This window comes from Sebastes umbrosus, chromosome 8 (assembly GCF_015220745.1).
Source record: "Sebastes umbrosus isolate fSebUmb1 chromosome 8, fSebUmb1.pri, whole genome shotgun sequence".
Lineage (NCBI taxonomy): Eukaryota > Metazoa > Chordata > Actinopteri > Perciformes > Sebastidae > Sebastes > Sebastes umbrosus.
Window position 1 is genome coordinate 1,991,029 of NC_051276.1, and position 12,285 is coordinate 2,003,313.

The 12,285-nt window shown below is 40.8% G+C and overlaps 1 protein-coding gene across 1 annotated transcript; it reads right to left on the reverse strand.

Annotated features, from left to right (window-relative positions):
• Positions 1-1,882: 1,882 nt before the first annotated feature.
• Positions 1,883-9,722, reverse strand: creb3l3l (cAMP responsive element binding protein 3-like 3 like). The gene is made up of 10 exons (XM_037778437.1): positions 9,565-9,722; positions 7,840-7,980; positions 7,286-7,679; positions 6,985-7,097; positions 6,714-6,806; positions 6,248-6,354; positions 4,147-4,215; positions 3,948-4,032; positions 3,742-3,835; positions 1,883-3,573 (listed from the first exon to the last, which is right to left on the reverse strand). The coding sequence occupies exons 2-10, from the start codon at positions 7,978-7,980 to the stop codon at positions 3,167-3,169; spliced, it is 1,503 nt and encodes a 500-aa protein (XP_037634365.1). The 5' UTR covers positions 9,565-9,722; the 3' UTR covers positions 1,883-3,166.
• Positions 9,723-12,285: the final 2,563 nt, after the last annotated feature.

A 12,285-nucleotide genomic window follows, 5' to 3' on the forward strand; every position in this document is an offset into this window, starting at 1 on the left:
AGAATACTGATTCATATTTGATCAGCGCTTGATCGAAGTTTGCGAGTGATTGACAGCTGTCTCCTTTGAATGAACAGCCAATAGTAATGTTCAATAGGAACGCTCTCTCTCTGAAATGACCTGTGATTGGTCAAAGTCTCCTGTCACAGCCTAGATAAACCTGAACACAGAGCCATGAGGAGGTGCAGAAGTCTAGTTTTCTCTCAGAACACTTGAATTACAATATGCTGAAAGGTTATTATGGAATTTTGGCCCGATGATGCCAAAAACATTCTGCCTACTGAAGCTTTAACAGTTTGAATTTACAGAATTTAAAGTGAAGTGAAAATACCTTCAAAATATCCTTCTATTATCCATACAAATACATTTACAAGTTATTTACGTTTTTTAAAAATCCAATGCACTGTGATATGGTAGTCACACACAACATTACATAAATCCTGTTGGAGTTTGGTGGCTTTTACAGTTCTGAAAGCAGTAAGCAGTTTGGCTAAGAAGAAGATGGGGGAAATTCCAGGCTGGCTGTGAAAATCTCAATGGATGATAAATTACAAACCGTCTCCCGACATGGCCTAGAGTGAGGCTACTAACTCCCTAAAACCATAATGGTCAAAAACTGTGGCAACTGGTAGCTCCAGAGCACTAATTTGTCTCTGAAAATGTCACTAAAATGTCACCGTAGGACTGTTAAAGAAGACTCTCGTGGATAAAGAAAGATTATGGAAGCTGAGAGGTGTGGTTCGACTAGACAGACATACACAAAATAAATCAATAGCTCCCCAACTACCAGGTCTATATGCATGATCTAGGTCTCTATGGATAGGTAAGACCTCAGATAATTCATCCCCAGTGTCAGTAACATTGTGACTGTTACTATGCCTGAGTAAACTGTGATGAACCAAAGGAAACATTTACATTTGTATCCTGGCCTAAAATGTTTTCTAGATTAGACAGTGGATAACACCATTATAGCAATGATACCATGCACAGAGACAGCAACTCCTTGACTACAACTGTGCCAAAGCAGATATAAATAATACAAAGCACATAGATTCTACAAAGGTTTTAGTCAGGATAGGACCAGGCTGACTCTCCATTTGGCCACTTGGATACCCAAAATGTGCCAAATGGGTTTTCTGCCTCTTGAAAGTGAATCTGTCTCTTAAATACTCCTGATATCCACTACAGGAGGTAATATGCACACAATGGAGCCTTTGGCCATGACATTTACCCTGTGCATCATCACATTCTACCATTGTGCACAGTAAAAAATCAATAAAAAACAACTAAACGGTATAATTTTGACTCCAAATGGCGTAGTTTTATTATAATAATGAAATATGATCAAGTAGAACTTAAATAATAAGAAATAAGATCAATAGCAATGTAAATAAGATAACAAAAAATAATCCAAGTATGTACATTCAATATAAAAACGGTGAAAGGTATTATAAAATAAAAATACAATTTCTCGTGCTTTGATTTTGTAACTAAAATATTGAATTCTTTGCCAATCAAGCTCACACTTGGAGTGTTGTTTTAGTCGCGTTAAGGCCTCGTCTTTTAGAAACTATTCGGGAAAAAAGACCACCACAGCATTTTAGGAAGTTTTTAAAGGCAGTGTTTTGACACACAGCTCAGCCCAACCTGAGGTTAAACAAACTTACATGTATATACTGTAGGTGTATAGAGAACACTTCTCAGGTAAATGCTGAAAACAGTTCAAATGTTAACCACACTAGCCAACTGTCTCCCTTGTAATATTTAATTTCAATGCAAGTCTTGTATGGTGAACATCCTCCTCAAGTTGAACAACAAGTTATAGAATTCACGGTAGACCGATATTCTTCTATTCCTTCGTCAATAACACGGATCAAGAAAATTCATTCTGATATATAAAAAGTTTATTATTATAGATGTCCCGACATGTCTTATACATAAAGAGTTCAAATGTACAGAAAAGCTACAATCATATAAGCATATTTACATTTCATTCTTGGACTAGATGTCAAATGTCAGTGCATTTGTTCAACATGATCAACATTTAAAATCTCAGTGACTTTTCATTATAACAAAAAGCAGTTCCATTTAGATTCCATGTTTTACCCACAGTAACATAAGAAATACACAAAAAAATTACAAAAATGCCTCACTGACAAAACAGGTCATTACATTTTTGAGTATATTTTACTGCAACACGGTTTACTGAGCAAATCTATCAAACCCCTTGTTCTGTGCATACAGGTGCTAAAGTTGTTTAGAAAGGTGAGAAGTGTCCCAGGAAGAAGAAAAAGAGGAGGTCGTAGGGGTCGACTGGGGGGTCTTGTTAGATATTTTGCATTAGACATTATTTCTTGCTTTACTGTACAACATAAAAACAAAGCATTCCAAAAATTAAAAAGGAGCATGGATACCCTTGTTACAAGGGAAATACTAACAAACTTTACAAGTCTTCTAAATGGCCAAATGTCCTGCAATGGCGTAAGCATTACGGTGGTCAAACGACCACTTTGATCGAGCTTTATGAGAATCAAGCAGCTTATATTCTATTATGCGATGGATGTTTTCTGGCTAGTTTGAAGTGCAAACTGTTGGACTACTTCTTTTCACAATAACTTACTATGGGAGAGTCCTTCATGAGCACCATACGTTTACATTTAGTGGTGACTAGAGTCAAACAAAGCTCCTCCTAGAATTTGGTGATAAATAATAATGCCTTCAAGTAATACTTCTCTTGAAGTAATCTACTGCCAGTTTATTATAAAGAAATTTCCTGCGGCGGTGCCAACAAATTGTGGTCATCGTTACCGCTTTGTGCAATAAAATGAGAGCCCACAGTGCTAGTTCAGTTGTCCCTCAGCATTGCAGACATGTAATTTATCTCTGCAGTGTCCTATTCTTTAGGTAGTTTACACGGCTGAAAAATGGAAATCTCTCTCCAGTTCTTTTTACCCACTGGAACAAGGAAATCAAAGTGCAAATTAAGTAACAGTAGTACATGAGAAGGCTGTTATTAGAGGGGAAAAGTAGGGACAGAGACTGATCTATATCTTGATAATAACTAGTATGTTCCCTTCATCCTTTTGTAAATGTAAGCTTCCCTCTGATACCTAAAACATTAGGAATATGGCTCCCTCTGCTGGTCATACTGATCAGCATCTCCCTACTACATCTCATCTGTGCGGTGCTGCTGTAGTATGACAGACGGCGGGTTCCGGTCTATCCAGTTATCATTGGATCCCGTGACCTCATACGCCACATCGGACGCCACCGCGGCATCGATGGATCCTTCCTGTAAGGCCCCCACTCCGCCAGCCGGCCCCGGCTTCATCTCGGCTGCCTGAGCGGGGCTGGGGAAGTCTGCCGAGGAGTTGCTGTTGACTCCCGTTTCCGAGTCGGACTGCTCCACCGTCTGGTAGTCGGGGGTGTGATTCTTCTGACCGCCGGCAAAGATGGCTTTATCATTCTCCAGGTCTACTTGGGGCACTAAAAGAAGCTCCCCGTTTTCGGGCTCAAGGTAGGATATGGCATCTGTGCTCTCTTGAGGCACTGAGCGCAAGGTCCGAAAGATGACTACAAGAATGAAGAAAGAAATTCATGAAATCTCAGTCACATAATAAAAAAATAAATAAAACAGCATTGAACAGACATGTCATCTTAATGAAGAATCCAACAAACTCTGGGTATTAAAAGACACGGCAAGGAAGGTTGAAAAAGACTTTTTATTTTGAGGTAACTTACGGGAGGAGGGTGTGTAGAGCTCCTTCTGTTCTCTGCTTGCACCAAACGGATTGACTGACGGGAAGATGATGAGACAGAAAGAGAGCAGGAACACCTGGAGGGCAAACCCAAGGAGAGAGTGAGGAAAAAATACTGCAGCACGACAAAGAACTTGACACTTCATATACGGGAACAATAAGGAGAGAAAAAAAGGTCAACAAATTTACCATAACGCAAGTGCTGGTCGTGCTGGCCTTCATAGTCGACATCTTCACCAGTGACTGTAGCTTCCTCAGTTGCTCTATCAAGGAGCTGGAAGAACCAAGAGGACACAGTTACTGGAACAGCCGTCCGAAGATCAAAAACACGTTCCGGATACGTGTTACATTATATATTAATGCAGAAGCAATATCTCAGAGTTCTTACATGTTCTGTTTGTGAAGCATCTGGACTTTCTTCTGTAGTTCCAGGTTGTGTGCCGTACAGATGGCAACCCTGTGGAAGACATTGATTACATAATTAGCATATTTATCCAAATGTACATAGACTTATTGACCAACCAGAAAAATTAAAGACATACAATAAAATCACTGCCAGCATAACTGGTCATGGGCAGGCAGGCTAATTTGTTTGTCAGTTCTTCTTTAAAGCCCTCCCACCCACAGCCAGTTTTACTTCCTGTTTTTTGATTAACGTTCTTTGTCAAACAGAGAACGGGGGTGTGGTTAATAGTCAGACGTAATTCATTACCATGGCAACCAGATTGCATCGTTTTTCAACCCAGTTTAGATGAATTTACTGTTTATCAGACCACAAATGAGACAAGAATTAGCGCAACACCCCGACTCTCTCTCGCTCGCTCTCTTCTTTACCGTCTCCTCCTGGCGAGGCGGCCGTCTGGCGGCTGCTGCCACACTGAGGAGCCGCACCGCCGCACGCCGGCCACAGCGCACCGGAGGACAGATAGACGCGTTGAAATGCAGCTTCTGGACGTTTTGGAGGTGCATCGTCCACCAGCACCGGCAGCTCTCTTCTCAGCTCCAGCACCGACACCGCACCGGGCTGCTCTGTGATTCCTTTATTTTTCTAACGGGACCTTTCTGTTGTTTTCTTTCGGGCTGGAAGTTGTGCTCTCCCCGTCGTTCGGACTTGTTAGAGGCCCGCAAACCTCCGGTATCGGCTGCTAATTTATCTCCGGCAGAAGACGGTAAAGAAGAGAGCGAGTGAGAGAGACTGTCAGAGTGTTGTGTTTATTCTGCCGGTGGGATTTTGTGTAATCCACTGTGTTGATTTAACCCGTTCACCACATACACAAATGCCATGGTGAAAATAAACACACTAAACTAAGATGGAGGAAACTAAAAAATAAAATGAGAACCCTCAGTTAGCTGATGCAACAAGTTGGGCTAGTTAACTACAGCTAACTAGCAAACCAACTAGAAGACAAACTGACAAACAGATTAAGAGATTTATCGGTTTGCAGCTGCTCAGACTCAAACGAGCATGAGTGCGCCTGCACAAACTTGGAGGATGACGTATGACTTGCAGCTTCTATTATAGTCATATCTCATATTCCCATTTTAGTAACAACCTTATTTTTTTTTTTTTTTTTTTACTTTGAGCACAAAATTAAGTTATTTGTTAAAAAACAAAAAGACAAAAAGTTTGGCTAATCAACTTAGTCAGGATGAAATATCATAGAAATGCCAAAATACACATTTAAGTTCTCCATGCAGTGTGTTCTTGAGCTTGACAGAGCAGCTACAGCTCCTCACACTGTATATACGTATATTACTGTTATTAGAAATAAGTCTATTGACTGTAGGACTGCAATAATTAGTCGATTCATCAATTAGTTGATGGGCAGAAAACGAATTTGCAACTATTTTGATAATCCAATTCTCATTTTAGTCATTTTCTAAGCAGATATGAAGAACACAACCTAGTTCCACAATGTAACCCTTAAAAGCCTAGCCTAGCATTGTTGCTACACTAGTTGTGTTTCTACAAAACATTGAATAACTTTGGAACCGTTTGTGACAGCGACAAGCTATAAATAATGTCTGAACCGTGAGGTTCTCGGCTTATGAGTCATTATAGTAAAATGTGGTCCCACTGTATCGGGAACTACCACAGAGGCCATTTGGAGTAGGCTCCTTTGCCAGGTGTTTCTGTGTCTACAACTTTTCAAATTTTGAAAAAAAACTAAACTTCCCTGGTTGACTATGAAGTTATTCAACAAAACATGTTTTTATTCACTATGCCTTTTTGTGTTATGTCAAATGATGTTATGCTCACACAAAGGCAATGCACGATTGTGACTTTACACTGCTCCAGGAAGAAAGGGTAGGCTCCGCTAAATCATATAATGTATAACACTTGATACTGACTGAAAGAATAAGCTCACAATTGGCTAAAATATAAAACTATATCCTGGCTTTTTCTTGATCTATGTAGGCTTTAGAGGGTTAATACTGTAAAGAGAATTAACTTCTCATTGATAGTCATTTTGGCCTCTTCATCTCACCTGTTTTCCAGTCCATCAACATACACCTTCTTCTTCTTGCGGCTCTCCTGAGCAGACTGCTTGTTGCGGATCTTCCTCCTGACCCTCTTCAAGGTCCTTTCCTCTGCCTGTTGCACAGAGAGAAGGCTTTCACCACAATGTTGACATGACCGATGACAACGTACATAAAAACAGCCTTGAGCTGCTGTGCCGCAAACAGAAAATCCATTTTGAATTAAAAAACAAAACAAAACACTGAATAGCTATCACACCAAAACATTCTCATGTGGCCAAAAAGATAACACGGGTCAGGATTATTGTACAATAATTGCTACAAAAATGAACAACAATAATTCTGATGTATCAGCACGCATGTTGTCTGATTATGCTCATTATTAAACAAACATTTGGCAGATGTTCTTATCCAGAGCAGTTTACAATGCTGCCAATCACCTCAAATAAATAAACATTTTTCGGCATAACTTACCTTTGTGAGAGGCATGTGTGTGGGAATAGTTGCTCCCTCCTTCCCTAAAAGCCGCTTCTCCTCCTCGGTGAGCACAATCTCTTTAAACTGGAACTAAAGGGGAGAAAAGACAAAAAGATTTGAATCATCTACCACAGTTGCAGCATGCAAAACGTGAAGAATCAGCTCGCCAATCATGTCACAAACATAAATGAGACATTTTCTTCACGCAAACTCTTTGGTTTCACAAAAAAACTAAACATAGAAATGAATAGAAGTGGGAAAAACTGACCTGGTCTGTGTTGTAGGCTTCAGTTGAATCCTCCGTTGAGTCCTCTATGGCCAAAGTGCAGGGCAGCTCGTCTGTGAAGTCGTCCTCCTCCATCGCCTCACTCACCAAGTCGTCTGACACCAGAGAAATACATTTGAGATAAACACCCCATAAGCACCCCTCGCACAGAATGTGGGCTAACTCCATGTGTTCTGTAGGTATTCATCAAGGGGTTGACTGTATAAGTTACAACATATTAGAATACCTAAGCCTATAGAACATATACGATATCAGAATCAGAGATTTCTTGGACTACACATACCCAGATCAATGAAGACATCTGTGTCCAGCTTCTCTGCCCTCACACTCTGCAGGACATCCATGTCCCTGCCTCCGCTCTGCAGCAGAGAGTAGCTGTGATCCGCCTGGACGGTCAAGACCTCCAGGCTCTCTGTCTGCAGCTCTCCGGGGACCAGGGCAGGGTCAGAGTGCACCGGGCTGGGCTGGGAGTAGCTGGGACTGGGCACGATGTCACTATCGCTGCCCTGGGGACTCGGGCATCCGAGAAGATTGTTGTTTCCAACCACAGTGCTGCTGTCGTCAGAAATGCCGCTGTCGCTGCCCAAGGGAGAATGAGAGGGACAGATAGCCTCCTCGTTGTACTCTCCCTCTAACAAGCTGGACAGGAAGTCTTCAGTATCCACTCCTGTCAGCATCTGGGAGAAAAAAAACAACTGAACTTTAACACCAAGACTCCACAGAGTTTGAAAAGACACAGCAGTAGCAATTGGTCAATGTGGGTAAATATTGTCTTGGATAGCAATCTAACCAACTTCATCCCAAGTTTATATTCCTTTTCTGTGAATGGAGTCTTACATCTTGCTCAGACAGCCAGGATTCAATGAGCCCATTCCCGTCAGGAAAGAGAGGCTCGGTAGATCCGTCCTCTCCACCGTGGAACAGCAGCCCAAACAGGTCTGTCCCGTCCATGTCTGGAAGGTCCTCAGTGACTGACATCTGGAGCAACACAGCATTTGCATTAAGTTTAATATTTGCTATCAGCATGTATGTTCATATATAATAATACAAGTATGATGTCAGACTAGACTAGGGCTGCAACTAACGATCGTTTTCATTGTCTATTAATCTATTAGTTGTTTGGTCTATGAAATGTCAGAAAATGGTGAAAAATGTCGATCAGTGTTTTCCAAAGCCCAAGATGACGTCCTCAAATGTCTTCTTTTGTCCACAACTCAATCACTCAGTTTGCGATTAATTTAATAGTTGACAACTAATCGATTAATCATTGTTGCTCTAGATTAGACGTTGTCTGGGAATGGGTTTTGCAATTTTGTGATATAGCTTAAATGACATTTATGTTCTCATAGGCTGCATAACAGTTAAGAAGTGCTGAGACTATTTGCAAATCAATCAATCACTTTATTCTTTAAAACATTTATCTGGCAAAAATAACTGGTTGTTGATGCTTTTTTCTGTTGCAAATTTACAGAAATATTTTTGGACTGTTGATCAGACAAAAACTATTTAAAGGAGTCATTACAATTTTCTTAATTAGCTAATATGACAGTTATGGCTGACTGAAATTAACATGAACTGCATCATTTGAGTATGACTATCACAAACCTCAGCTAGGACTAAATGTCATATAAAAGTCCCAGTGGTAATACCCAAAAAATCATTACATTTTAGAACTCAAGTCAAAGTACTGAGTCAAATATTGTTATAGTAGAATATAGATATAGATATAGATATATATCTATATATACATATAGATATATATCTATATCTATATATATATTAGTAAATGGAATGATGGTCCACTAAGCTTCCACTCTACTTTATATTTCTATATAGGTCTGATTCCTTGGGTTCAGTTCTGTAGCTGATGTCCATGTGGAGACTACAGGTGCATGAGGACATGTGGACTATTGTGGGATAATTATGACAGATTGTACTTCCACGTCAATGAGCTAATAACACGTATACTAAAGAGCCATGTTGACAACTTCATATTGCATCATTGCCACGCTCCCATCATGACCTCATCTTATTCTGAGCCACGCCCCCACACGCCTTTGTCACGAGATCTGAATACAAAGTCAAGTAATCAAAACAAATAAGATGCATAGCCTTTAGTTATTCATGCCACAGAAGGAGGACTAGGTCTATATGCTTTAGTTATTAATGCCAGATAAGGAGGTCTAGCTCTATATGATGCATTGCTTGTCGAGGTCAAAATGAAAGAAAGAAAAGATGTGGATGCAGGCCGGATACAGGGTGTCTTTGTGTCTTTGTCTTGCAGCATATAGTCATTTAACAGGAGTCACTAAGGAAATGACCTAGTTAATGTAGCAGTGGACACACAACATATTCATGGGATTCAGATTTTAACAAGCAGAAAAACAACTACATGATCTGCTCCGATGGCAGAGAGAAGGAACTGTCTTGTGCCGACATGGATGTTGTGTATTATCAATAATCCTGTGATGAGATGTATTACCAGGAGGGCGTGGTCCCTCGTCACATTAAAACACACTGAATCACATCAAACACAGTTAATGTCGACATTACTGTTCTTACCGTTCGATGACAGCAGATCAAATACCATGGGAGTGAGTGCGTCCGGCTGTCTTTAGGTTTCTCCACTCAGCGCTTCTTCGACCGTCACAGCGCTTCCTCCTGACAGCCTGAAACTACCTTCCAACGAGGCAGAAATTGCGTCATCACGTAAAGGCGTATATGAGGGCGGATATGACGTAGGCTTCTTGGGGAAGTCTGGGAAGTGTAGTACGGTACCCTACCATGTACTGTTTCATGATTGTGTTGCTTTCTGCATACAGGAAAATACAGCAAATGAAATAACAATATGAAGATGATCATTATTATTATTATTATTATTATTAATATTATTATTATTATTTTGTTATTGTTATTGTTATTATTGTTATTATTATTTAGAATATAATATTAATATATATAATATATATAATATTAATTAGAATAATGGCCTTCTGCATGTGAAGCCAGTGAGTGAATGCACCTTTAGAGTGCATTTTATTTAAATTAAAAATGAGAATATAGGGCACCCTGGTAGCTCACCATGTAGAGCACATAGCATTAAGGCTGAGTCCTTACTGCAGTGGCCTGGGTTCCAGTCTGGCTCTAGTAGCTCAGTGGGTAGAGCACATAGCATTAAGGCTGAGTCCTTACTGCAGTGGCCTGGGTTCCAGTCTGGCCCTGGTAGCTCAGCGTCTAGAGCACATAGCATTAAGGCTGAGTCCTTACTGCAGTAGCCTGGGTTCCAGTCTGGCCCTGGTAGCTCAGTGGGAAGAGCACATAGCATTAAGGCTGAGTCCTTACTGCAGTAGCCTGGGTTCCAGTCTGGCCCTGGTAGCTCAGCGTGTAGAGCACATAGCATTAAGGCTGAGTCCTTACTGCAGTGGCCTGGGTTCCAGCCTGGCTCTGACCCTTTGCTGCATATCTCTATCCCTGCCTTTCCTGTCTGTCTCTCTCTGTGACAAAATACGAAAAAATGGGAGACACACCATATGAACATTGAAACAAATTAACGCCAATTAGACCAAATCAAACGGTCAACTTAATTAAAGTATGGGGTGTGGATATATCAGTAAAGTCAGTAGTGTGTGGTGTGCATGAGTGGAAGATGTGGGTGCAGGTATTGAAAAGGTGCATAAGAGCAAAGAAATTTAAGCAACAAAAGCAAACCCAACAGGAGAGAAGTCCTGGAGCAGAATGGAGGGTCAGCCAGAGAGAGATGAGCTGCTATATACTGTGTATATATATATATACAGCGGGTAAAATAAGTATTGAACACGTCACCATTTTTCTCAGTAAATATATTTCCAAATGTGCTATTGACATGAACTTTTCACCAGATGTTGTTAACAAACCAAGTAATCTATACATACAAAGAAACCAAAATAAATAAGTTCAGAAATTAAGTTATGTGTAATAATGTGAAATGACACAGGGAAAAAGTATTGAACACATGAGGAAAGGGAGGTGCAAAAAGGCAAGGAAAGCCAAGACAACAGCTGAAATCTATCAGTAATTAGAAATTAATCCGAGCCCTTGTCAGTGCAAATTAATATCAACTGGTTCAGTCCCAACTGATGGCCTATAAAAAGGTGTCTTATTACCAAGGTTTCACACAAGAAACATCTCATGATGGGTAAAAGCAAAGAGCTCTCTCAAGACCTTAGCAACCTTATTGTTGCAAAACATCTGGTGAAAATTTCATGTCAATAGCGCCTTTGGAAATATGTTTACTGAGAAAAATGGTGACGTGTTCAATACTTATTTTACCCGCTGTATATACCAGAAGCCTGGGAGTTTGAGGGTTCTGCGCAGTATCTTATATATATATATATAAGATATGTAGATATATGTAGATGTACTGGAAAAACAAAGTTCGGAAACGTGTGTTTGGTGGCTTATTTCTCTGTTGTTACAATGCTAATGGTCATTGTATTTTACATCGTTGGAAAGCCTGTTTATTTACCTTCGCAATGATGTCCAACTTGTAAGGATCGTGCATTTGTGGGATGAGCAGCACAGCTGATTATGTGGGTAGCGCCCAAGAAAAATTTGCCAAAATGCTCCATCAATGGTAAACAGTGTATTCTCCTGTTGGTATTGACTCTTGTTTTGAGTTGTTTGGTGGATTGGATGATTGAACTCTCTATCAGTAACAAGGAACAAACAAGACATATTGGCTATTTTACACTTTATTCATTTAATACACCGTCAGGAGCCTCAGTAGTGGTGGAAGATCCATACGCAGCCTCAACAGCCTGGCACCTCCTCCTCATGCTGGTCACCAACCTGGTCACACGTTGCTGTGGGATGGCGTTCCATTCCTCAACCAGGATTCATTGCAGGTCAGCCAACGAGGTTGTGTTGGTCACTCTAACACGTACAGCACGCCCAACCTGATCCCACATGTTGAATTGGGTTGAGGTGTGGGCTCCTGGCAGGCCGTTCCATTGTCTCTACTCCCACATTGTGGAGGTAGTCTGTGATAACCCTGGCTCTGTGGGGGCGAGCATTGTCATCTTGGAGGATGAAGTTAGGTCCCAGATTGTGGAGATATGGGATCGCCACTGGCTGCAGAATCTCATCCCGATATCTCACTGCATTGAGATGGCCTTCAATGATGACAAGCCTTGTTTTGCCAGTGAGGGAGATGCCGCCCCACACCATGACACTGCCCCAACCAAAAGCTCTTACTCCATCGGTGCAACAATCAGCATAGCGTTCTCCACGTCGTCTCCATACTTT